The 27,040-nt window shown below is 46.5% G+C and overlaps 1 protein-coding gene across 3 annotated transcripts in view; it reads right to left on the bottom strand.

Annotated features, from left to right (window-relative positions):
* The window catches only part of LOC135904120 (uncharacterized), a 266,311-nt gene that overhangs the window by 126,649 nt on the left and 112,622 nt on the right, over window positions 1-27,040 (bottom strand). For all 3 annotated transcript variants that reach the window (XM_070536144.1, XM_070536135.1, XM_070536126.1), the window contains exon 3: window positions 21,296-21,533. In XM_070536144.1, the coding sequence (XP_070392245.1) occupies window positions 21,296-21,533 (238 nt within the window). The remainder of the gene's footprint in view (window positions 1-21,295; window positions 21,534-27,040) is intronic.

The raw sequence follows: 27,040 nt of genomic DNA on the forward strand, positions 1-27,040 counted from the left end.
CAGAGTACTGGACCAGTTGGACAATCGTCCACTATCAGAACTCACATAATTTAGGGTATAGATGAGTCATTAATTTGCATCAATAACCTTAGCTTAGTCGCTTCACAAAGGTTATTGATGCAAATTAATGACTCATCTATACCCTAAATTATGTGAGTTCTGATAGTGGACGATTGTCCAACTGGTCCAGTACTCTGCACAGCACTTGTCGCTGGGCGCTATATCGCGGACAGACACAGATAATATGTGCGAGCGTCTCATCGATGTTGCATGTGGCAAACGTGGGGCTGTTGGCCATTTCAATAAGGAAAGCATATGAGTTGGTAAATGCAACGCCTAGCCACAGACGATATAGCATGGTCTGTTCACGTCGTGGTAACCCAGGTGGTAGGCGCATCCGCACGTCCGGATACAACGAACGCAAACGACACATGGTAGAAGGGTTCGAGTCCCACAGATGTAAAGTACATTCACGGGACATCAGTCGAAGCCCAACCGCAGCGTCTGTTCGCGAAAGCAGAATCAAAACACGTTGACCACTTTCATGTGAAGATCGGGTGGCTTCGTCGGTGTGGTCATTCGCACTGATGCGGTAATGTCCTGGGAGCCATTGAAAGATTACGTTGTGGCCCTTGCAATGGTGACGATGATATATGTGTCGAATTTCTGAGGGACTATCGTAATCGTCGGTGAATTTTTAATTATTATCGTAGCGACTCAAGAACTACTTGTTATGTTTAATCACATCAGGTGTTTTCTTTAGTTGCACCAAATTTTTGCAAATTGCTTGTGGCAGATAGCACAACTCTAACCATTGACCTGAATTACTTGATGAGGCGGCCACACACAGACACACACACACACACACAGACAAATATATATATATATATATATATATATAATAACAAGCCAACAAAGATACCAAGGACAACATAGAGAAAATTATTTGTACTTGCTAATGGAATTAAAGAACCGATAAATTAATGGCAACAAAAGGGGATGAAAAAACAATTTCCCGCAGGTGGCAAGCGATACCACGCTTTCTTCTTACGCGTGCGGTGCTCTACCCAATTGAACTACCGCAGCGCCGTTTTCCTATCCCCTTTCTTGGGTGTTAGCCAGCGCTACCAACAAACACCTTGGCGGCGGATGTGGAACATTCTTTCTGCCGCAGGCGTCACAAGTACGTGATCTTTTCGGGTGAAGGCAACTGCTCAATAAACTCACACAGGCTACCTAAAGGCACCAATGCTGCCAGATTCGAGACCCTTGTTATGTAAGTGAACGAGAAGAAAGGGGGGTAACGGAGCGGCCCGATTTTTATTAATCATATCATAACAAGCCAACAAACAATGAAACGAAGGACAAGATAGAGCAAATTACTTCTACTTGCTAATTGAATCACAGAGATGATAAATTAATTGCAGTGGAAGTGGATGAAAAAACAACTTGCCGCAGGTGGGAAACGATCCCACGTCTTCGCATTACGCGTGCGATGCTCCAACCAATTGAGCTACCGCAGTGCTGTTTTCCCATCCACTTTATGGGTATTTAGTTCTAGTAGATGTTAGTTCTAGTAGTAAGACATAAATACCCAAGAAAGTGGATGGGAAAAGGGAGCCTCGTTAGCTAAATTGGTTAGAGCATTGCCCGCGTAGTGCGAAGTGGGATCGTTTCCCACCTGCGGCAAGTTGTCTTTTCATCCACTTTCGTTGCCATTAATTTATCATTTCTTTAATTCAGTTGGTAAGTGCAAGTAATTTCCGCTATGTTGTCCTTGGTATCTTTTTCTGTTGGCTTCTTATGCTATAATTAATAAAAATCGGCCCATTTTGTATTCGTATATATATATATATAGCTCTACCACCTCTTCTCACACGCATCACGCATACACGTTTTTCTACTTGGACGCTCCTAATGCTCACGCATTAATACTGCGTATGGCGTGAGCACTAGGAATTATATACGGATCCTTTCAACGAACTGTAGAGTATTGCATCGTAACGGCATTTTCCTCCCTTCCTTCCCTGATTCGCCCAACGTAGCCCTTCACACAAACATCACCGCCTTTCCTATATCATTGAACTTTTTTTTCCCTCTCTCTCTTGTAAAAAAGAAAAGAAGAAGAGCAAGAAAATTAAAAAAAAGAAAGAAAAGGGTGTCTGGTCCGCTTCCCAGTTCTGTGACATAGATGTTCTAACAGGGTCATCGTCTTCCTGGTTTCGTCATAAATGGGGGGGGCACAGCCTCCGCATGATACAATCAGTCATGCTTCCGGTACTTACCCTTATGACGTTCTATAGGAAAAATGTTTAAGAACACACGGGCGGCCATGTCGTCTTTAATGTATCAAGTAAGTTGTGCTTGTGTCATTCGGCTTAATCCATGGGCAGTTTCTTATGGACGTATATCCACGTAGCTGTCCTTCTAATACCACGTTTGTATGCGCTAGATGTCTTATCTGCAAACACAGTCGGTAATGTTGGTTCAGACACGCCTTGTTTAATGCTCACATGTTTTCTGTCTGCTGGCTTCATTGGTTTTTTATATATTTTTTTAATTTCTCCAGGAGTTCGTCTGGAGTAGACATCGTAAGAAACAGTGTGTGCCTGCAGATGCTTGCGTTTGTTTCATTGTGAAGTATTTGAAGTATTCTGGCGATAATGCGTGCACGTTTTTGCTGCTTTTTGGTTATCTTGTGTGCGTTGATATTTACGTATTTTTATTCTGTTACTTTCGCAACATAGACTCCGAACAGCTTGCTCTGAAGTGTCCCTCTTATATCAACCGCGCAGATTGAATGAGCAACAACAATACAAACTGGCCTGCGTGGTAACCTAACCTAATACTGAAATGGTGACGTGTTCAATGCGTTGCGCCGGTGGAACGCAGCGACGCAACATAGCTGCCCTGTCAAAGCGCACATCGGACCTGGGATACCTACGTGAGTTAGGTTCGATTGAAACGTGCGCATAGGTGCGGACAGTTATTAATTACGCCATAATTATACAGTCATCGTTGGCAATGGGGAGTACGAAAATGACCGATAATAGCTTGCTGCTTATGATCGACTACGAGACATCCGCGTTTTTTCCTGAAAACGCTCGCGCGAGAGAAAAGCCCCGAGGCAGTATTTCAACGAAGTGCCCGGCGCTCGCATCGTTTTCCGGGCACCAGTATACGTGAGCTGTTTAGGGACAGGGACCCCCAACTTCCGGCTCCCGCTTCCACGCTCCCGCACGCATATATCATCCGCCAGCCCACCCGTGCTTCGGTGCAAGCAGATGTTCACCCGCGAAAACCCCAAGCTCATATTATCTTTCATGTTTGTCGTGCACTTGTGTTCTGGTAAGTTGTCGTACCGTTAGGCCTTGTATACGGTTCGGTTCAATTACGAATGGTTTGCTCTGGAGAGGTAGAGGTTTTTTTGTGCCTTGACCTTGGCACTTCCGTAAACTTCACAGGGAAGCAAATATGAAGGGAACAACAACAGCAGACAGACTTCCCACGTTGTTGCAGTTAATAAAGGCAAGAACAGCAGCAACGACAAGGACAATAACGATGAAGGACACGGAAACCACGAAAAAAAAAACGCAAGTACAAATAAACTTATTGTATGTGTACTTGTTTTCTGACTGTTTGACTGTATCTCTCTTGGGACAATACAGTCATATTTTTTTTTGACAGATTATGGCGTGATTATAGAGACCTGCGTAAGTGTCCCTACATTTGCATTTCAAAAGCCTAAAGGTACATGGAGCCCGTTTTAATCTCATGTTAATATACTGCTATCCTTTGGACTTGACAAGTAAGTTCCAGTGGGAAGGTAAGCTACGTATAAGGTAAATTAAAGGTAAGGTAAGGTTAGCGAAGAACATAAGCAGACTTTTGCGTTTGCTAATCAAATTTGACGCGTCGCGGTGGCTTAGCGGCTATGGTGTTGCGTTGCTAAGCAGAATCAAATCGGGGCCGCATCGGCCGCATTTCGATGGGCGAAAATGCAAGAACGCCCGTGTCCCGTGTATTGGTGGGCACGTTAAAGATTCCGAAGTGGTCAAAATGAATCCGGGGTACCCAACTATGGCGTGCCTCATAATCAAATTGAGGTTTTGGCACGTATAACCTCAGATTTCAACTTATTTCTAACCAAATTTGCTTTCGCATTGGCCTGGGTACCCAAGCTCATTGCGGTTACGCTTCCGGTAATGTTTTTTTTTTTTGGCGTCCCGAAGGGCTCCTCGCGGCCTTGCTTCCTTTCTACATCTTCAAAACACTCCTCTCGTTCTTTTCAGTGGGTAACGCATCGTCGAAACTGCTGCACCAAGTGCATATATGCACATGCGGGAGACGTGTGCACATACCTGTTTTCTGCGATTGCAGCGGTGGCGCATCTAATGTTCCAAGGCTACCGGTGTCATTCATTAACCGTTCCCACACAACGCCCCTCCGTGCAGTAGGTACACGAGCGACTGCGTGTGTTTCCTTACCACACAGCCCCCATATGTATACGGGGCGTCAACGGCGAGCTCGCATTCGCGGGTCGAGGTGTGCAGCGTGTGTGTGTGCGCGTGAGGTATCGGATTTCTACGCGTGCGCGGAATGTGTCCTTGGCCAGTGTGAAACGCGATCCCACGTTTCAGCTTTGAATATTCATATCTTGCTGGCCTCGTTCTCGCTTTGCGGTGTGTGTATGCTTTCGCGTGGAGGCGTCGCGAAACGTGTACGGTGTCGGTTCTTCTTCTTGTTCGTCGTGTGTATTTATATTACTTTCCGCGAGTGTGATGAAAAAAAAAAGGCAATGACTACATTCTCATTGTACACGTAGACGTTACGCCTCGTGGCTTTTAGAAGCAGAATTAATTACCAGCAAAATGAATCGGAACGCTTCAAAAGGTGTCGGCTTTCTTGGGCATGGGGTGGCTGTAGGCTGCATTCTCATCTAACAAGTAATATATGGTCGAGCAAGTACCAGATGTGACGCAGCAAGGCTGATTACTCTTCAGACTTGTACGCGTTACAGGAAAGAAGTAACCGATTAAAATTACAGCTACTTGGCTTGATTGATTGATCAAAAAATCTAATTGATTACAGTTATCAATTACTGCATCACGAAAGTGATTCGGGAATTGCACAATAATAACTGTTGACTTCTAGGTTATATTCATTCGAACTTTTTTTTATTCACATGAAAATAAAAGAGACATAGCCACCTTATAATGGTGACGGCTACTCCTTTTCGCATAGCGGAAGCAACAATATAAAAATATATGTAAGAAAATTAAAAGAAACCACGTCATAGGGTCCGAAATCTACAGCATACAGTCCTATACAACCTTTATTACCATTGCATAGGTACAGTAAGCAGAAGTAGCTGGCCTGGTACTTTCAATGCGTCCTGTGCAGCCTTTCATAGGTTGCTTATCTGCATTATCAACTGCTTCTAAAAAACATTAATCGATCATCGTCCCTTTTATTCGCTGTGAAGACGTCAGTAGCGACAATGAAAATTTGCACCGAGGAAGAAAAGAAGGAAAGACAGGGAGCTTATAGCCAGTTTAATCGATGTTTGCGCTGGGAGATGTAGGACGGTGGTTGTAACGTATAAGGATCTTGCGCACAAGAATGTCGCTGCTTGGCATCTGATTCCTCCATAACGCGCATGGTTTCATTGTTGATGACACATGGAAAAGATGCTCTCTATTGGGCCAATGTAAAGCAGAAAGAATATAGTCCGTATGTGATTTCCTGGCTATAACGCCCTAAGATGACCTTCTTTATTGAGACATACCAGCACGTGATTAATTCGTCGACCAATATCTGGTGTGCAGCGTTAAGATGAGCTAACAAATACTGAGCCCCTGAGTTTGGCTGTCTGAACATGGGCATTTGCGAGGCGGTGGCACGGCGCGATCTCGGGCTTTCTGCTATAGTTTTTGCCAAATACAAGTTCTCAAAGCTTCGTCTATTGTTACTGCGTGTCTCGTCAATAAAGTAACTGGTTACGTGTAATTTGCTACTGTAAAAATTAATCGAATTGCAGTGAAAACTACCGAGCAAGCAAGGTTACCGTTAAATTAAAGAATTAGAGAAAATGTAATTGATGACAAGTAAATAATTACATGAAATTCTTTACGTACACGTCTGTAATACCTTGCATGCGTTTTATTGGCAAATGATTGGGATGAAGATGGCCAAGATATTACGCGGCATTTCCAAAACATTGCCCTCTTGTTTTGGAGCGCCGTTATCTTCCAACCACAAAAAAGAAAAGAAAAGAAAATGTCCGCACTGCTGACGCACCCACCACACAAGTCAATTTAACGGCCGTATTAACGAATCACCTGCCACACAAGGCAACCAAGATTAATTTGGCTGACATTATGGCTTACGGCTTTTCTTACGTGACATGTAGCCTAACATTACAGTGCAACACTAAAGTTTTAGAAACAGTGAGAAATGAAAAAAAAATACATTTTGGCAAAGTGGCGGTATTATGGTAACAGCACCTTCGGCACCGTCGAACACTCGCCTCATTCGGAAGCAGACGCAAGAAGTGACATCTAAACCAGACTCTAACGCGAGCGAATCTCTTCTGACTGGTAACCAAGCAGATAGTTATTATTTCCAGGCACGTAGTCAAAGGCGTTGTAACATGGTGCAAACACAGTGCGGAGTGAAACGTGATCCGCACATTTTCGTGTCATTTCTTTAGCCTTTACATGTAATGAGGCCCATCACGCTGGCCGACCGCGCAGAAACAGTGAAATTGTCGCCACACTTCATTTGCTCCTCAGCGCGGGTTTTCGAAGCTGTTACAGCCAAACGTGATCGGGCATTCATTTGTAAGATGAGTTCAGAAGGCGGGCACCATCTGCGACACGAATGCGGCTGTATTACAGGCCGACACTTCAGATGTGGCTCGATATATAGGCGAGTTCTGCTGCGTTGTGTCCCCCCGCGCTGTATTTGGCTTCAAAGTGGGGTCTGTGTAAGGCTAAACGGGTTCCGTAATATGGTGTATACGTGCCGAGCCATAAGTGGCAATTTACCTTCCCTTGGCTTCATTCCATGGAAGGTGTACTTATGCTTTCGCGATACAGTTGCTGCGCAGGAACAATCCAAACTCTGGCTTCAAATGTAAGGAACGATAAAACGTACCCTCTTACTATGTTTTTTTTTTCTGTCACTTCTCGCATAATAGCGAACCCGGGGCAGCTAGAAATAGATGTGGCTAAAGCAGAGCGCCACTTTGCTGCAGCGCATATGAAAACGTGTTTTTATACGAAAGAGACATGTACGACACGTCAGGCGTTGTTTGCCTGCTCATGCCAAATATATTATAGACACCACATTGACGAAGACGTTACGCGCACGCATAATCAACTTCAGTGCTTGAACATATACACTTTTGACCATACTCACCTGTTTTCTCATTTACTTCTGACCACATAAAAGGCAGATAGTGTATACTCAGAACGTATTCAGGCGTCGCTCTGAATGTACCTGGAATTACCGAGGGATTGGGGAAACCATTCGCTGCTTTCTGCTTACCGTTTACAGCCGATAGCCCAATTAGTTTCAGGTCAACAGTACGCACATTTAATGTTATTATCTTAAAGGACCCAATAAATCGGGTGTTACAAAAGGGGTGGCAAGAATAAAAATACATAGTCATAATAACAATGACTACGTGCTACATTGTGGTAAGCGAGCCCTAAATGAGAACAGTTTGCTGTTTAGCGGAGCATCACACGCGGACGGGAGCTGAGGGATTGCGGACACGTGAATGGAAACACTCCGCGGACGAGAACCACGTAGAACGATCATCACAGGGTATACATATACATATACACGTGTGTGGCGCGAGCCATATGCGATATCCGCCCGCATATATTCTAACGCAGAGCAATTTTGCGTTACTCATAGGCGCCCCAAAGTGCGGCAGTTCCGCACCAGCTGTACTGGGAGGGAAAAACTGGGCGCTGTGGGAGCGTCAAACGTTTATGTCGCGTGTTGGTGCTACATCGCTGTCGATCATGCGTTTACGGCATCAGTTGTGCGGGCTTGCCTGCCCATTATAGAATAACAGAGAGGCATTGCAGTATGCGGTGCTCTCTCGTTCAGTGCCAACTGTTTGTGGTAAGAGGGTCCTCGAAACCTGTGTCGACGTGCGGGTTACATGTCTAACGCTTGGAAGGTGAAAAGAGCCGTCTTCTGGCTGTAGTATATCTGCGTGGGACCTTCAGAAGGCCTTCCCTTCAATCATGAAGATAGAAACAGCGTAAGGAAAGCCGTATGAGCGGGAAAACGCGGGACATGAGCATCCCATATAGAAGAGAACGATCGAGCGCCATTTATGTATTATAAAGAAATGTACCATGACCATGGGCCGCTATAACGTAAAACTACATCAATCTGTTTTTATTCCAATCTCCTGGCGTTAAATTTACGTAACCGTCGACGCAACCATCGGACGGTGACGCGCAACGTTGCTTGAACAGCGCAATCAAACGCTCTCTTTGTACATGGGAGTTCACTTTTCTTTGCTTTCAAAGTGAATATCGTTGCCTTCCTTAATAGGTTCTTATCTGTTTGGCAGACAAGAGGCAAAGAGCACGCAAAAGTAAAGAGGGTTTCGGTGGGGCCGAGCTGGTGCAGTGAAATTAGGCAATTGGATTAGGAAGGTGATGCCGGCGCCTGCGATTGCATGTTCGCTTGCCCTGACCTTGTATTAAGTATCTGCAAGCAACCTTGGTTTGGTCCAGCTACGTGACATTTGCATATTTTTAATGTTCGGCTCAAGTCACGTATACATATACATATATATGTATACATATATAGCAAAACTCGCGCCCAGGTGAAAAGCGATTCGGAAGCCAAAACAGCTTAACGTGCTTTCAGAGAAAGCGCGCTCACTTTCACGATCACTCATTGAAATAGACGCACAGCTTTCGCATGATACAACTCCTTTCTTTAAATTATTAATATTCGAGGTCGCCGAATCTTCCGAATGCTATGGTTTACAGTTCTATTGTGTTTGAACTTAAATTCACAGTATCACTGAGGTGACTGAGTGACTTTATCGCGGCTGACGACGACGTGGTAGGCTCGGTTACGGGTTGTGCCGGCCTTGTTACACTGAGAGTGACAGTAGAAAAGAAAAAAAGAAGCTGTCGTGTACTTAGATTTAAGTGCACAACAAAGAACCCCACGCAGTCAAAAATTATATGGGCCCCTCAAATAAGTCGTATCTCCCTAATCCGTGGCACAGAACGGCTTATAAATTCTGGGGTTTTACGCGCCGAAACCACGCACTATCTGATTATGAGACACGCCGTAGCGCAATTTCGGAGTAATTTTGACCACCTGGGGTTGTTCGCCGTGCACCTAAATCAAAGCACACGAGAGTATCACATTTCGCCTCGATAGATATGTGATTGTCACCGCGGCCGGGATCCAATCCTCGACGTCGAGCTCAGCAGAGCAACGCCATAAACACTAAGCTACTGCGGCAGATAACCTTATAAGACAACCAACCATTAGGCTCGTTTAGCTCCGTGTTGAAACCACAAAATCACAGTGGATTTATGCGCGTCGTTACCAATTTGCCATCCCACGCAAAGTCTTGTCGGTATATAAAACACACATTGCTTTGTTTACTGAAGCGAGCTGTGTGATCTGTAGCCGACATGATGACTCCTCCCCACGTCTTTGGTGCACATGCATTCTCTGGACTTGAATCCCTGTGGTTGCTCGGTGACTATGGTGTTGGGCTGCTGAGCACGAAGTCGCGGGATTCAATCCGGGCCACGACGGACGCATTTCGATGGGGCTAAATCCGAAAACACCCGTGTACTTAGATTTAGGTGCATGTTGAGGAACCCCAGGTGGTGGAAATTTCCTGATTCCTCCACTATACGGCGTGCCTCATAATCAGAAAGTGTTTTTGGCAAGCCCCATAATTTTTTCTCTGTATTTGTTTGTTAGGAATATGAAGCTAACGTAACTGGCTTCCTTGGCAAACTTAAAGAAAAAAAAAGCACTTCAGGAAACCCCTTAGCTTTCAAAAATGTGGCATCAGATCTGTTGAGGTATAGTTTTCGTTGCGCTTCATATGAGTAATAAAATATTAGATATGTTAAAGGCGGGCTCTTTGGCTTCTTTGTTAAGATGTTTTCTTTTTCGCAGAGACAAACAGGAGTCCAGAGTGTTTTAGAAATAAGGTTCTAGCGATGCCACGGTGCGTATAGTATATGTGTCCACGTATAGTTTCAACACCTCTTGCGTTTCTGGCCCCAGTACGACGTCGCGCCTGAACCTCTCCGGAGCGCATTGAACCGGCTCCACTTAGAAAACATTTTCGGGCATGGAGATCCTTAGGTCATGGCCGTGCCCATCGATGGCAGAGAAAGCCAGGAAAGTTATTGCGCAATCACAAATCTACAGGTCTTTGTGACCGTTCGGATACTCGGTGCGCACCTTCAAATGTGCGCGAAACTGCACTCTCTCTCTCTCTCCTTCTCTCTCTCTCCTCTTTCTCTTTACAGCCCTATATCAGGATAGCAAACCGCATGTGCGTCTGGTTAACCTCCTTGCCGTTCCTCTCTTCTCTTTCTCTCTCTATATACTTACAGTTCACTTTTGGTTCAGCTACTGAATCTCTAATTCTCGTGCGTGATCAGTTTGGGTATGGTAAGAAATATAGATAAAGAACAATGAATGGAAATAAGCCAGACGTATACGATCCCTATACCGTACACACGTAGCTTCACGAAAGCAAATACCACCAATACACGACTGCACGGGGAATTCGCCGCTTTGTTCACTGTGTTATTGCATACGCTGAAAACACGTAACGATGCTGGAGTTTCTATAGCTGCACGCTTTTGCGAAAGGAGAAAGAAGGCCAAAACCACACTACCTGTTTGTATAAGCCGTGAACAGGTGTCAGACAAAAAGAAAGAGGCCGTCTATAATACAGCGCATCCTCATATCTTTCCCTGCATCGCCAAAAAAAGAAAATACGAATAAAAAATCCCTCACGTTCTTTTCTTTGTGTCCCGCCGCGATATTCTGCTGCAGAAGCAAGAGGCGTTATTATACGTGCTCAAACGCAGATGTCCGCTACCGTATCCTCCCCGCGGCAGGAAAAGGAACGCGTCTGTGTACACACGAGGTTCCCATGTCTCTCGGTACCGGCTGGCAACGTCCGGAGCGGGGGCCTCCGGTTCGGTAGCCGCTCCGTGTCCCCCCTCGTCGGAACAAAACACGTCGCTCACCCATCCCGCTGAGAAACGTGACCGCTGCCGTATGTATCGTGTCATTCCATCTTTCCGCGCTCAGCACACACACCTTCCGAAAAGTGTATCATCGATTCGCGGCTGAACAAAAAAGAAACTCAAAGAACCCCTGGACTCCCATGCGTTATTACCCCTCCTCGACATTTCACTGGCCCCAGAATGAGAGAGAAAGAGAGAGAGAGAAAGAGAGGAGAGGGGGGGGAGGGGGCGTGCGTGCGCCAAGAGCAAAGCACCCGCGGCCATATGGACTCTCGCAGGCAAGCAGTATTAAAGGCGACTGCGTGCGAAGTCATCTCCGGAGGAGAGGGCATTTTCCGCCGGCCCGGGCCCCCAAAGGCATGCCCGCCGCACCGCGTCGTCGGCGCGGCTGGCCCTTTTCATTTTGGCGCGGCGATACTGTTTGTCTTGAACGCCCACCGATGACTATCTCCCTCGTCGTAATAACGGGTTTGCGCCCAGTCCGCCGCCGTGCGAGCGGCACCTCGGGGCGTTGCTTCGGCGCGAACGTCGCGGCCGAAAAGGTGAGATGGGCAAACGCCGCCGCCGCTCGCGGCCCGCAGCCCCGCAGAAGGGCAACATCGGCTCGCGCGCGCGCGCGCGATTCTTCCAGAAAGCCCAATCGGTCCCGAGGTGCCTGCTGCTCCTGCAGGCAGCACAGCCCGGCAAGAGAGATCTTCCGCCGCCCGACGGTGTGAAGGGGGTCGTGACATTGACGCCGCAGATCGAGCGGGCACTGCGCGCTCGCACGGAGCGGCAGTGTGCCAGGAGCGCGGGCCGCGCATACCGCACGTGACACAGAAGGAGTGCTCGGTCTGCTGGCTGTTTCCTGTAGGGAGATGGGATGTGCCTTGTTCTAGGTTTCTACGAATCATATCGTCAGCGGTTCCCTCTCAATCTAGCTTGTGCACGAGTGATTACACAAAGTGCAGGCCGCGCGAGCTATACAGGCGCAACGTATACAGACGCAACGAAAACTGAGGTTGGAAAACGGCACGTGGATATGGTTCACGGACCGATGGGCTGTACATGTAGACCATTGTTTGGTTGTTTCCAGTAATGCTTCAGAAGAAATTTCGTCACACGTGAGCTTTTGATTAGGCTTTTGTCCCTGCATACCGCAAGTCATTGGATGCAGCAGCGCTCGAAGAAGGTGAACAGAAAATTCCCCTCGTGTAGGAGTTGACCCGCAGAACAGCGCCCTGCCACAAGAGAGCTTCAATGTATCATGCAGGAAATGAATACTTACCTGTATTGTTGCTATAGACCTTCGCGTCTTGTACGCACATATGCGCAACTATATGAGTCGCATCGCTAAAGGATACTATAATTAGATTATCTATAAAATATAGTTATGGATTTCTTAGTAACGTTAATCTTGGTAACTGAAGGTTAGTGAGAATTTGTATTACGTGGCCGGTTTTGTATGGCTGTCCCTGCCCGAGTTCTTCCATGATACTGCGTACACTGCGCGCAAATTGCAGAAAAAGACCGTCGTATTTCACTAGGAATAACAAAACAGCCCTAAAATCAAGAAGCAGAGTTAAAAAGCTGCATTTCTTAGGCTTGCAAGACACGAAGTACTTATTCATGTACTATTACTTTGGCCATTAAGTGATGGTTGCTTTCCTCGGCAAAATCTCTGCGATATCACCAGACCTAACATTTCATGCAGCTTTGTAAAATAAAGTAACTATTTCATCCTAAAGGCGATGCATCGATTGCGGTAGCAAATTAGTAGACAGCTATACGAACTTAGAATAGTAGCCTTATCGGCCATATAAAGTTGTAAGCATTCGCATACTAACTAAACTAACAAGCATGGTGCCACGCGCACACAAGCTTTGTGTGCGCGTGGCACCAAACTCCTCACTCCGCGATCGCGGAAACTCGCTTTCAAAACACTGCACTGAGGAAGAGCGACGGCAGCAGCGAGCGAAATTACTTTCGTGCTGCCTCTCGTTTGAACGCGAACTAAGCAGCGAAAATACATTGCGTCCACGAAGCGACGAGCCGTGGGTGCACCTTGACTGTGTACTCATTGCAGATCGCTTTCAAGATGAGACTGCCGCGCGGTCGCGCCATACGCACGAGCCGCCGGAGGGGAAGGCCCCCTCCTAACTCCCCTCCCCGGCGCCTCAGGCGCTACGGAACACGACGTGCTTAACCTATAGTCGGATACAACTTTAGAAAAAAGGGGGCGTTTACTCCTCCGAGGCGGATGCACACGACATCCACCAATGGGCGTGCACTCTGGACCGACGTCATGCGCCGGACGGCCGGTGACTTCGCCGCTTCGGTCATCTGGGCGGGGCCTCCCCTTTTTTCTAAAGTTGTATCCGACTTATAGGTAGAATATTAGGCAGTACAGTAGCAAGAGCTTGGTGGCGCAACCCACCTCCCCGTTCCAAAGGGGACGCTCATAACATCCATCCATCCATGCTTCCGCTCCGCTTTCCTCCCTTGCGCGCGCGAGATTGAGCCGCCACCGTCGGCTCACCCTCGCAAGCTTTCACTGCGCGCGGCGACGACGTTATCGCCCTTGGACTTTACGCGGAACATCACGGCGACGGTGGAAAGATGCCTGGAGTGTCCATATAATTGCTGTCGCAATAAAATTCTTCAGCGCCGTCCGGTTGCTGAAACAATTATCAGAAGTATTCAAGGCATTATCAGCACCTTCGGATATGCAAAGATGGTTCTTTCGGCTATTTTCCTATATACCTACAGAGCCATATCTGGAACCTCCTCAATCATCAGTAATTGTTTCTATGCTGTCGGACCTGCCAGTTTCCACCGTGACTGTCAACGCTGACATAGCTGTTTATGCCCACAGAAAAGCCATTTGCGCCAAGTAGTAGGCGTCAGTTGCGGTTGTGGATGTTCGGCTTAACCGAATTAGCGATACGTGTTACTCACGCATTGTTGTTCCTCATATCCGAAAATTCTGCTTAGCCGGGTATGTCTTAACGAGAACCTACTCGTCAGGGCACGTGTTGCAACTGCAGGGATTAAGCCGGGTAAATATAAAGTCCTAATTATGTCACCGAGATTTCGAAACAATAGTACCAGTCCGATGAGGGCGGAACGCAATTACGCTTATGTATACCGCGCTATGAGTGCTTGTCAAAACATGGTCAAAACTAACGCTGAGGCCTCCACCACGGTAGCTCATTGCCCCTGTGTTGAAACTGCCTCTGGACTTTCGAATTGTCCGTCTCGAAAATATCCCAATAAATACATTGGTGTTACAGTCGTAGTTTCATCCTGAAGTGCAAGAAGGAGGCCCTTCAGAATCTATTAGCCGTAACTCGAACGTACAGGCACATTTAATCTGTTGTGATGAAGGCGCAAGCCGGTGCTGTCGGCACTAACTTGGCCTATCCCTTCGTGGTTATATATGTGTCGAGACAACGACGATAACAACAACAACGACAACAGCAACACCGCCATCGCTCTGCAGCGAGTCTCGAGCTATTGTTGGCGGTGGTGCCAACAGCTACAAAGACTGTTGCGTCTGTGCCCCTTTCGATCGGTTGTGCAAGGGTTAGTAAATCCCTCCTATACTCATAGGATATTTTGGAGACATGGATCTCGAAGTAAATGCTATAGTCACATAGGATTCCTGCTGAGCAGATATGACTTTGCGGTTGTGGCATCAATTTTGCATTCGTAGCATGTGCCTTCAAATGACTCGTTTAACGGTTGCGCTTATTGGTGAAATCTTGTTGTTTCACTTTCTTAACATTGCGATTTGTTGGCGCCAAGTAATGTGCCCCTCCGGAAGCAATCTACCTTAAGAGCGCGGTTTTTGAATTCATTTCTTTTAACGAAGTAAGCCCTGCAGTATGTATTTATATGAATTTTCTCACGTGGTAAATTATCTTTATTCGCTCAAACCATTTCTCACGTTCGAGAAGGAGAAGGAGGATGATAATGTTTCTAGCTGTGTATACGGGTAGATCTAAATTTGCTCGTGTACATTTGGCAAAGCAGAACACACATGCGTCGTCCAAGCTACTCTATTTTAATTGCATGCACTTTTCTGGTTGTGTAAATTTAAAATTGTTGCGGACGAGCCAACGCGCCAACTGGGCAAGTATAACAGATAACTTGAAATTTTTCTAGTCAAGCCGCCTTTCTGCTTCAAAACATACCTTGCAGTTCAAGAACGTATAGAGGCCCAAAAGCACCCACCACCCTTGACTCTCCACGGCCTCCACCTCTCGGTCCCCATAGCACCCTTTCCTTCATTGTCCTTGCCTCACGCGAGACAATCAAGTTTTTATTTTTATTCGAGGTATTTGCCACGAGGTAGATTATTCCAACGCACGTGCTTCCAAGTGATAAACCCAAGCGTGGAAAACGCATGTTACCCCTTTCTTTTCTTTCCTCTCCCCTGCCCATCCCCGGGTTGTTGTCTTTAATTCCGCAGACGAAACATAAGCGATCGTCTTCGGCATGCACTCAGAACAGTCCTTGTCAGGGGTGGCGTTGCCGCCGCCAAAGCAACACATACATAATAAAAACATAAAAAAAGGGAATCAAATAAACGCATGCAGTTCCGCCTGATCAAGGTGGACTTCATTAATGTGCTCGTGCATTTGTTGTGTAGTCACCCGGTGCATTAGGATTCGCGACTGAGCACTCTCTGCAAAGACAATCCAAATATACCAAATTCATTCATTCGAACCATATATATATATATATATATATATATATATATATATATATATATATATATATATATATATATATATATATATATATATATATATATATATATATATATATATATATATATATATATATATATGGAAAGAAAGAGCAAGAGAGATACTCCTAAAAAACTTCACAAGGCTTTGAAGAAATTTAAAAATATAGTAAATTGAAAGTTAGTTTACCCGCAGCGCCAATAGAAGCTTGACTGCGGGGCTTCAAAATTCTATGGTTGCTGACAAGGTGAGTTCTTTAAAGTAAAATAGAGCGATATTATGACTTTGATAAACACCCGTTCAACTTGGCTTCGGCCGTTCTAAACACTGCCCTTTGTGTGGTACACTTCAAAGCAAGAAATAATACACAGCGCCACGCCGCAGCCTTCGCACCAAATCCTGCGTGTTCGAGTGCTTCTCTTCCGATCACCTAAGGATCATTTAGGTCATTTAAATTATTTAGGATTATTTATTTATCTAAGCATCTCCTTGTTGCTGGTTTACATTTAGCAGTTGTCGGAATGTACTTGGGAGAGTGGCGAGCGACAAACAATGACAAGAGCAGCTGTGCATTTGCAACCTATTTGTGAGGTTGTTGAGGTCGGGAGTTCTCATCGATCACAGCCTCTACAAAACGACGACATCATTTTTGAAGACTGGTCGTCAGTACAAAAGCGTTCTGCTCTGTCGTCACCTGTTGTGCAGTACTTAAAGAAAAATGTAGGCAGTGAAGCCGAAGCAACCTATATATATGGGGAAGTTTGACTTGTCTTTGTAGGATTTAGTTCGGACGGGCCTAGCTCATTCTATGCAGGAGTAGGGCAAATATCAACCATAACTTGCAATGCACCAGCCTGTATGACCACCCGTGAGTGACTCAGCGATGAACGCTTGTGTGTGTAACAGTGCAAACTGTGAACTTCTTTCTTCTCCTCTTTCAATCCCCTTTTTCCCTTCCCCAGTGCCGGGTAGCCTACCGGGTTCAGCCTGGTTAACCTCCCTGCCTTTCCCTTACGGCTTCTCTCTTCCTCTCAACAACGACCCTAGCTGGTCGTCGGTAGGGAAAGGCTTAGTATGGCCACCCTTGGTATCTTTATAATCTCAAGAACAATGAGATCCACAAATATTTGGGAGACGCGATAGGCATAGGACCGCTGATCATCACCCGATGATCAAAGTCAAGCACTGTCAAAGTCAAGCCACTTCGGGAGGTAGACCTGCTGAGCTATAATGCTGGGGCTACTTTCGATGCGCTTTATTGGTTAATGCCATGGCGCGTGAGGGCTATGACGTTGCACATGCCTTCAGGATCAACAGGCGTTGCAAAGCACATTAAAACCCTTTCGAGGACACGTATCGTTTAATGGAATCATGACAGGCCCACCAGCTGACCACTTTTCATTACAGGTATCTCACGGATCGCATCAGCTTTGAATATAGTGGCCTCGAGATCGGTCAAGTTAGTTCGGCCACATATACTGCATCTACTCAAATACAGGTGGACCTTTTTCTTTCGAACAATATTCTTACCCAAAATGAGCGGTCGATCTATATTCGTGAACAAAGCTAGCAAAAGTATACCGATCTGACGAAGTTCTGTCGTCGCGCCCGCTGTAAAGCCAGTCTGAAGATTATCCAAACTCGCTTTGCGAAATGCTGCTTATCCAACGCACACGGCGGCATCGAGGACGACGGTCGTTTGAAGCGCTGAGGACGCCTGAGAAGTATCCGACGAGGATGAATTCTCTGGCAGTTCCAGCAAGCATGCAGCTTGTCGTATCAATTACCGAGATTTAGTAGCCAAGGTTACGGCAATAAAGGTGCGCGATGTCCTAAGACTTATTTTTCTTTTTCTAAAGAGACATAATGGATATTGGATAGATATAACAGATATATATTGGAATTATATTTTTTGTTGCTAGGCGAGTTCAATATATAGGGGCCGACCTATATCGAGTAAATACGGTAGCTGTCCACGCAAAGTGGAGCGAAAACTCCAAGAAAGTTTCCATTTAGAAAGCTAAGCGTTTGGTCTACACCCGCATGGGCAAGAATACAAATGCAGAAAATCAAGGGTGCTCTAGAGAAACGTATGCCGGCATTTCTCATCTTAAAACAAGATTTTAAAATGTCGCTCATGTTGTGATGCTTTGTAAATCATCAACATTAAATTTAGGAACGCCTAAATTACCTTATGCGGGGAGTATCTTCAATCTAATATGCATCACTGTATTGGAATCACCGAAGGGGAAAAAAGGGAAACATGTAAAGCATCCCAGATTATTTGTGCATTTCGGAAAAGGCCAGAAAACATCATGATTGCGCGTATGTAGTAACACAAGGGACATCGGTCGTGTTCCCATACAAATTTCGAGCTTGATAGAACATTTTAAATCCAAACCGGGTGTTTATGTGATTGTCTGAAAGGTCACATATGGTCGCTAAAGGACAACTCCATGTTGCCATGGTATGCATGACGATTTTGTTGTTTTCTCGAAAAGCGATTCGTGCACCAGTGCAACACTTGAAGTGCACTTGCTTAAGAGACCGTTTATAATGTCCATGTGTATAGTGTCCCTCCGACACGCACTCAGTGCTTACTCTCTCCCCTTTTTTTCCTTTTTCTATACCCCTTTCCCCCACCCCCAGTGTAGGGTAGCAAACCGGGGGGGGGGGCTCTTCTGGTTGACCTCCCTGCCTTTGCTGTCCTTGCTTTCTTTCTCTCTCTCTCTCTCTCTCTTGTTGTTGTTTTCTCACAATGCGTTTACGCCGAGGCGTCGACGCAGTATGGAGGTGTACATTATAATAAACGCGTCGCGTACGGACGCCCCAAGGAGCACCGCAGATGTTCCGCTCCGCAAGATCGACGGGCACGCAACGCAGCGAGAGCGGTTGCGTCAGCTCTGTCGACCGATTCAGCTAGCCGTCCTTCGCGTTTCCACGGCGAGTGCTAACAACAGGCGTGTTGTTTGACGAAGCAATCGGCGCCCGTAAGATTTCAAGGACAGCGGCAGCGCGCGCCACACTGCAACGCGTCGACAGCCGTAAAGCCAAACGCTCCATTGTGCTCCACAATGACAACAGGGGTTGCAAACGGTGCTTCCGCGCCGTTTGCACGCACTTTCGAATCACCCAATGCTTCTTTCTTTCTTTCTTTCTTTCTTTCTTTCTTTCTTTCTTTCTTTCTTTCTTTCTTTCTTTCTTTCTTTCTTTCTTTCTTTCTCAGTGAAAGCGAAAGGTCTTTTGTTCGAGCACAAAACACAGCCGAAAAGTCGGGCGCGCGTCGACGCACCAGATCGCTCACGCTGCTTTCTTCCGGAGCACAAAGATGATTTCGCCAGCGGCCGCCACTGAAGCCACTGCTGCTATCATCGAGAAAGCCAACACGCGCGAAAGTGGTGCACACGTTTCGTTGGGGGCCGGCGGCATTCATTTCAACCCTGTGTGTACAGGCGGCGACGACGACTTTTTGCCTTTTCACGCGTCTCGAACATCCTCGAAATCCCTCACGTATAAACGCTTTGCAAACACACGCACACACACCGCACACAAGCGGTGCACGTTCAAGCAAGCCGCTCCGCAGGATGGAGGTCCCATTGTTGACCACGAGCACGACGGTGTGCGGCTGAGGAGTAGCGGCGGGGCTCTCTCTCGAAAGAGCAACGGAGAGTGGTACAGGGAAGCGACGTCGCTAGCATCGCACAATAGGGCCGAGAAATCCGAAACATTCGACGTGTGTCGCATTCGTTCCTCATGTGTGCGAGCGCGCGCACCTCCGCTCCGCTTTGACGCCGAGCGCTTACCTCGTCGGCGGCAAAGTGATACCTCCGCCCGCCTCCCGTTTTCTACTATGCTAGCGGCGGCGGCTTCGGCCAAAAGCAAAAACCCTCCTCCCGAAAAGCGTTGCCCCGCGCCCATGCACCCTCCCCGTCCTCCTCCATCCTTGCATTGCCCTGCGCCGATCCCGGACAGAGCAAAGTGGTCGCCGCCGCCGCTGGACAACCTACCTGAATTCTCTCTCCCGCGTCGACTGAACGGCATGGCCGGCCACGGCTGCGCGAAGAGAGAGCCGACAGCTAGGAAAACACACAACCAAACGACGCCGCATGCGGCCACAATCGAGCGTCCGAGAACGAATAGCTCCCTCTCTCTTTCCCTCTCTCATCTTCGCGTTTGCTGATCTCCTCGTACTCGGTTGCCAATGCAAGGAGGCTGGGGACGTTTCTGCCGGTGGGGCACTGGACGCATAAAGGCACTCCGCGTAATGACCCACGCTTGCTGTAACTTGTATGTAAGCGCGCCGCTTACAATGCTTGCTGGCTTGCTATATACGGATACTGTACCCGTGGATTCTAAGAAATATTTCGCACACAGACACACCTGCGGGTCTCTCTGGCTGGCCGACCGCCATCACTCGCCCAAATGCTATATTTCGCTTTCTCTCAAGCGCGTGGGACATTTCTTTTTAACGCTCAGTGCACAGTAAGCGAAGTAGTCTTTCGAGCACTCCGCGATCATGTAGGAACACAATCACATGGAACTAGAAAAAAATACAGAAAGAAGCCAGCCAGGAAGAAACACGGGCGTAGGGAGGGGAGCTCCCCTTCGGCCAGAGCTGGCACAGTGAGTAAGGGGTTCTTCCAGCACGCAACGGAGGAATGGCACGGGTGGTAGGGGGAGTCCGGAGGAGGATGGAACTAAGGAGGGGGGGGGGGGTTGAAGGAAGAATGCACCCGAAGCTACCGCACCTTATTTTTTATCCGGCTGTGGCGTCGGCGGCTTTGAAGCGTACCAAAGGCCCGACATGCTAATCCTCCTGTTTCACACTTCGGCCTGCCAAGCTCGCGGCTACAAGCCAGTGCCGCTCGAGAGTGATGAGCTTGCGTGGCGTGCAACGAAGGGCAGAGGGGGTAAGGGGGGCAAGAGGGGGGGTTGCGGTGGTGCTGCCGAGCGGCGGGGAGCAAGAATAAAAACTGGGGAGGGTGTCTTCGAAGGAGGGGGCGAGAGGGCACTGCGACGTTGAAGCCTAGGATGGGGGCAGCCACTCTAGAGGGGAATGTAATCGTTTTCGAAGCTGCTCGTTCAGTCTGTATATCTTGTTCTCTCCCTTCTTCCCCGCCTCCTTCTCCTACCGATTCCCGTTGCATTGCTCACCTTCGATCGTTGTGGTATTTTGTTCCCCCGCGTACACGCTCGTGTTGCTCTGGGGCACTCTCACGCAGGCGCCGGCCATTTGTTTTGCGGCGCTTTGCTTCACATCCGCGCCCCGCGCGCACCACCTACCTTCCTTTGGCGGTGCATGGTCGGCTCTTCTTTTCTCGGCTGGAGCTCCGATGTTTGCTTGCAGGGTGTTTGTCATTTCGGGCAGGCGTCCTAATGCGCGGCGCATTCGGCACGGGTCTGTCTGCTGTGCCTTACCTTTGACTCGAGAGGAACGAGCCGCGGTCGACGGTGCGTGCGTATCATTTAGTCGGCCCTCCAGGCACTCGCTTGAGTTGAACTCTTGGCTCAAGATCGAAATCTGGAAAAGGAAGTAAAACAAATGGCCATGGTGGACGAATGTGTCGGACGGAAAGGTGCCACTTAAACGAATTCACGGCTCACTTCCATGCTGTTCGCTCTACGGTTAGAAAACCGGGCAAGTGGTTCAGTACTATATATATATATATATATATATATATATATATATATATATATATATATATATATATATATATATATATATATATATATATATATATATATATATATATATATATATATATATATATATATATATATATATATATATATATATATATACATACATATATATATATATATTTATATATATATATTTCGATGTATATATATATGACAACTTTAGGAAACGTTACGTTTGTATGTGAAACTGCCTCCATGACTGTATTGGTGGTTCAGCAATATCACTGCATGTTGCCAGAGAATATATAGCGAGTTTGCGTACCTCTGTTCTGGTTAATGCAAACATTATATCACGACGTTAAGTAGGCACATATAATATGACCTTAAAGATATCTCCAAAGTGCATAAACCTGTTGTTGGAATGTCACATGATACTGAACGCTTATGTGATTTTCCTAATTTAGGTGACCCCATTCCTGTGAACGATGTATGTGCCATCGAATGCGCCGGCTTATATAGGAGATACTTTTGGGCAACAAAGTCGAATTCCAGTGAGCGCACCTACATTCTGCGTTTTCAGACAATAAACGACGGCATAACGCCTGCATAAGTATAATGGTGTGTCATATGTATCTCTAAAGCGCAGATGCATCTCAAGGGAATAACGCGTGATTTTCGGCGTCTTCTGCGATTTTATTATATTTCTTGTATATGGCTTCCCCCATTATTAGGATGGGTTGCGCCAATTGATACAAGGTGCACAAGAGCTTTAAATTTATTTACATATACTGTGCCACTTTTTTCTGCTTACACCTGTCCTCACTATTTTTCGCTCCAGTCACGAAACAGTGCCTTCGTCCTCGAGCGTGAGATTCCTATGTCGACGCCTCGAATTGAGCATCCGCTTGGACTGCGGCTTGCATTTAGGTATAACTTGTGAACGGTGTAGCGTGCAGACATGAACATTACGTGAGATTAAAGTTGTAACCTGCTCGGGGCATACAAAAATTGAGGAGCCATTCCACTGTGTGAAGATGGATGACCAGCGAAGCTGTAGCGCATCGCACAGGTTAGGCAAGGGTACAGTTACTCATTTTAATCATTTGGTAATGGCAGTGACGATAGCTTTGTGATTACTGTAACATATACTGATTGGTTCGGTTACAACCTTAGGTATAATCTTGGTCAAATTTAAGTTTAAAGATGGCCGTTGTTTAGTAGTCGAGTGACTTGGATTTGAGTGGCACTTCAACCCAAACTTTTCTAGCTGAGTGAACCATTTCTTGTGTGGTTCTGAAATGTCTACATTAAAGTCTGTAATGATGATCAAAAGGGTAGTGTCATCATTGCTAATCCATGCAAGGTGCGTGGTCATGAACTTCTCGATATCACACTTGAATGTACCTGCATTGAGATACATGCCCAGTGGATATCACAATTCCGTCTTTCGTTTGTACGCCCTAGACATTCGTACCCACAGTCACTAGCATTGTCCTTTTGCGAGTCAAGGGTGTATGACTGTACATACGTTTTATCCTTTGCGTATAGAGCAACGCCTACTGCTCGTGAGTGCATGTGCTGTTCACAAATGACTTGAAGCTTACGGGGCTTGGAGCCGTTGCATTTTTTGCTTGCTTCCGAGGGTATGAACCATAGATGATGATAGTTTTCGACAAGCTGTTCTCTATGTTGTATGCGTGATTATAAAGAATGTAACCACTGTTCGCTTCACTTTGTGAGCGCTTGTAGCCTCTGCCTTCGGGTATATGAGCCATTGCCTTTTTTGCTTGCTTACTGGGGTACGAGCCATCGCTGATGATAGTTTTTGTTGACGCACACGAAAAATACACGGAACCTTTGTCATATATAGCTTCGCTGTAAGATTACATGAGATTATACTTTTGCATTAGATTAAAATAAAAGCAACTACACGAACATAATTAAGTTATATAACGTTTAATTACCCACTCCACGAAGATGTCGCTTAGTGTAGATTGCAACATGTGCGTTGGATTGCGTAATTTACTCGCATCACGTGGCTCTTTGGATATAATTTAACTGAAACGTCTAAAGAAAGCTTCGCTTAACTTTGATTTCAAGAAGCATGCTGGACATGCTGGATAAAAGCAACAGCTTTCTTTTTTTTTTGCTCATCATTTCATTTGGCGGTTTGTATGTTTCTGGCTGTTTGTGGGAGGAGAGTCAACCTGAGCCACTAGGTATGCGCTGGCTGCTGTCCTGCCCAGTAGAAAGCATGGCCCACTGGGTGCGTGCCAGAATTGCTGCTGGCTGGCATAGTAGATTACTTGGGTCATTGGAAATGGATATTGAACAGACAACTTCGGCACTACATATGTGGTATGTGCATTTATTCCTGGCCAGTCTCCCGTAATGGATGTGCCAAGGTGACACAAAGGGTGTGTAGCCTTATATATATATAATATATATATATAGTTTACGCCCACGGGCAAGTTTGTATTCACGTTTTTGTTTTCTCTCTCTCTCTCTCTCACTTCTTTCTTTTCTTACGGAGCAGGAAGGCGGAAATCAACTTTATTCAGGTCCTGCAGGCCACGAGAGTTTTGGGCTCTCATGGAGTGGGCGTCTCCCATGACGGAACCGGGAGGTTGATTTTCCTGGCGGCGTCGTGGACCTGCTGGACAGCCCAGAGTTGGGGAGCGAGTTCTTCGCTCCGGATTGCTTTTTCAAACTTGCGCTTGTCCGGTTCGGAGTTTATGTGAGCTTGCGAGCACGGCCAGAGTAAATGATATACGCTAAGAGATGTATTGCAATTGGTGCAATAAGACTTGTCGTAGAGTTCAGGCATGTAATGGTGTATGTTTTGCGTGGGGTATGTGGCTGTTTGTAGCATTCTGAGTGTAACCGCTTGAGCTCGAGTGAGCATGCGGTGTGGCGTGCTATACTGTCTACGTTGTAGGTAGTAGTGTTTAGTGATTTCATTGTATGTAGTGGGGGCGTCCTTATTCTCCGAGTGGTCGGGTGAAGCCGCGCGGTCTGTAAGCGCGCGCGCAGCCTCGTGTGCCGCCTCGGTGAGGTTGGGGACGTCGCGGATCTTTGGTCCTAAGTGTGCCGGGAACCAGTATATGACGTGGTTCTTAATCTCTTTCTTTGAAACAATCCTGAGAGCCTGTGCGCAGACCGTGCCGTTTTGGAAAGCTCTGATAGCGGCTATAGAGTCGCTGTAGATATGGGAAAGATTGTCGTCGGTGAGCGCAACAGCGATCGCAACCTGTTCGGCCTGTTCAGGCTTCCTTGCAATTACCGTGGCTGCATATCTTGTGGATCCGCCGCCGTCCACAACCGCCGCTGCGAAAGCTCTGTTTCCCGCGTATGCCGCCGCGTCCACAAAAGCTGAGCTTTCACGGTTCGCCAAGGCTTGGTTAAGAAGGAATTGTCCTCTCGCTTGTCGTCTGCAGTGCCCCTGTTGTTTTTGGGGTGTACTTTTCTAGGTATAGGTCGGACCGTGATCTTGGCGCGGATGTCCCTTGGGAGGTCCGCAAAGTCTTTTTATATGTCTCCTTGTGCAAAGCCTAGCTTCTCTAGGATCGTGCGCTCCGGAGGCGTCGTCGAAAGCCTAGCAAGCTGGGCGCACTGCTGGGCTTCGGCAATTTTTTCCAGGTTGTTGTGCATGCCCAGGCGCCCCAGCTTCTCGTTGCTGGTGCTGGTTGGAATGCCAGAAAAATCTATTAAGTGAACTCTGTGTGTTTGCAATCGAACTCTTGATGAATGCCGCACCCCGGCCGAAACGTGCGTAAAGTCCTGTTATTTTTCCTATGTGCTTCTATTCGTTGAACTATATTTCTGTGTCGGATCGTGTAATTCTATGCTTGCTTCACTGATATTAATTAAATATACTTAACGGAATAGCGCCCCATTTGCAACAAACGCCTCCGCGTAGATCGTGGCCGCTTGATGGAAAGCCATTGCAACCAAGTTGCCCCCAGGATATAGTACCATGAATAGGGTGGGTTGCTACGGAGTAGCAAATGTGGTATGGTGATTACAATATACAGGCTTTTTTTTTCTTTCTTTCCTGCTCCACCAAATTTTTAAAAATTGCCCGTGGCAGGTACCACAATTCTAAACCCTGACCCAAATTAATCCATGAGGCGGTCATTACTTCTACGAGAAATCAAAATGCTTAATTGAATGATTAAGAACATTACGCTAGTTAACATTTTGATGAACTACTTTACGCGCATATTTGAATGTAGGGATCGTAGCTAGGGAGTATTGCAAGGCATATGGACTCATAATGAATTCGGAGGATGGCACCGGTTTCGAGGTATATGCGTGGTGAAAATGCTTGCGGTAAACACTTGCGGTAAAGATGCTTAATATGTAATACGGGTTCTATTTCGCCCAAGATATTAAACTTACTTTTATGAAAGTTGGCGGAGTGCTTGTAGCCTTGCTTGCTGAGCCTTTGTATCCTCTGCCTTACTGGGGTATCAGCCATTGTTGATGATGATAGATGCTTGTTTTGAGCTCGTCTTTTATTTAAACGCACGCGGTTCTGTACGTTGTGTGAATGATTCCAATGAATGTATGCACTATTCGCTTCCCTTTGCTGAGTGCTTGTAGCCTCTGCATTACGAGGGGGATGAACCTTTGCATTTCTGCTTCCTTAGGGGGTTATGAGCCATTGCTGATGATGATAACTTCTGTTGACGCATACGGAAAAGGCATGGAACCTTAGCCATATATATACAGCTTCGCTTTAAAAGGGACACTAAAGAGAGAATAGACTTCTTCTGCATCAGTAAATTGCCCCTCCGCAATATAATAAAAACCACTTTTACCACGAGAAGACGCTTTGTCAGTCATAAAAAAAAGCGCAATGACAAAAGACGGTTGGTCACCCCTCCTTGAAGTTTCCGGAATAGCTCACTGTGTGACGTCATGGATTTTGATAGTGTCTGCGAGGGTCTATAGTTAATCCTTGAACTGGATACAGATAGACTAGATTACCTGGAAGGACCCATAGACTGAACGTGATGAATTTCGGGAACTTTTGCTGAACCAGCGCGGCCTAAATAAAAAGATCAATACATTGAAATCCGTGGCGACGAATTGAAGTACCGGCGTTGGGGATTCTGCGCGAAATTCAAAAACTTTAACTTTTGTCTTCACTTTCTATTATTTTAAGGTTAACACGAGCAGAGATTTCAAAGAACACTTTAACCCTCCAAACTGCGTCTCGCTTAAAAGTCCCTTTAATATCTCGAAAGTGGCGTAGTCCTGAGAATTCCTCTTAAGTAGACATGCCTTGCATATTTAATAGGTACAATTCTTGAAATATGTACCATGTTGCGATTAATTAAAGAGTTGATTAGCGTAATTACGTTTACTACCTAATTAAGC

The sequence above is a fragment of the Dermacentor albipictus genome, chromosome 1 (genome assembly GCF_038994185.2).
Source record: "Dermacentor albipictus isolate Rhodes 1998 colony chromosome 1, USDA_Dalb.pri_finalv2, whole genome shotgun sequence".
In the NCBI taxonomy this organism is placed as follows: Eukaryota; Metazoa; Arthropoda; class Arachnida; order Ixodida; family Ixodidae; genus Dermacentor; species Dermacentor albipictus.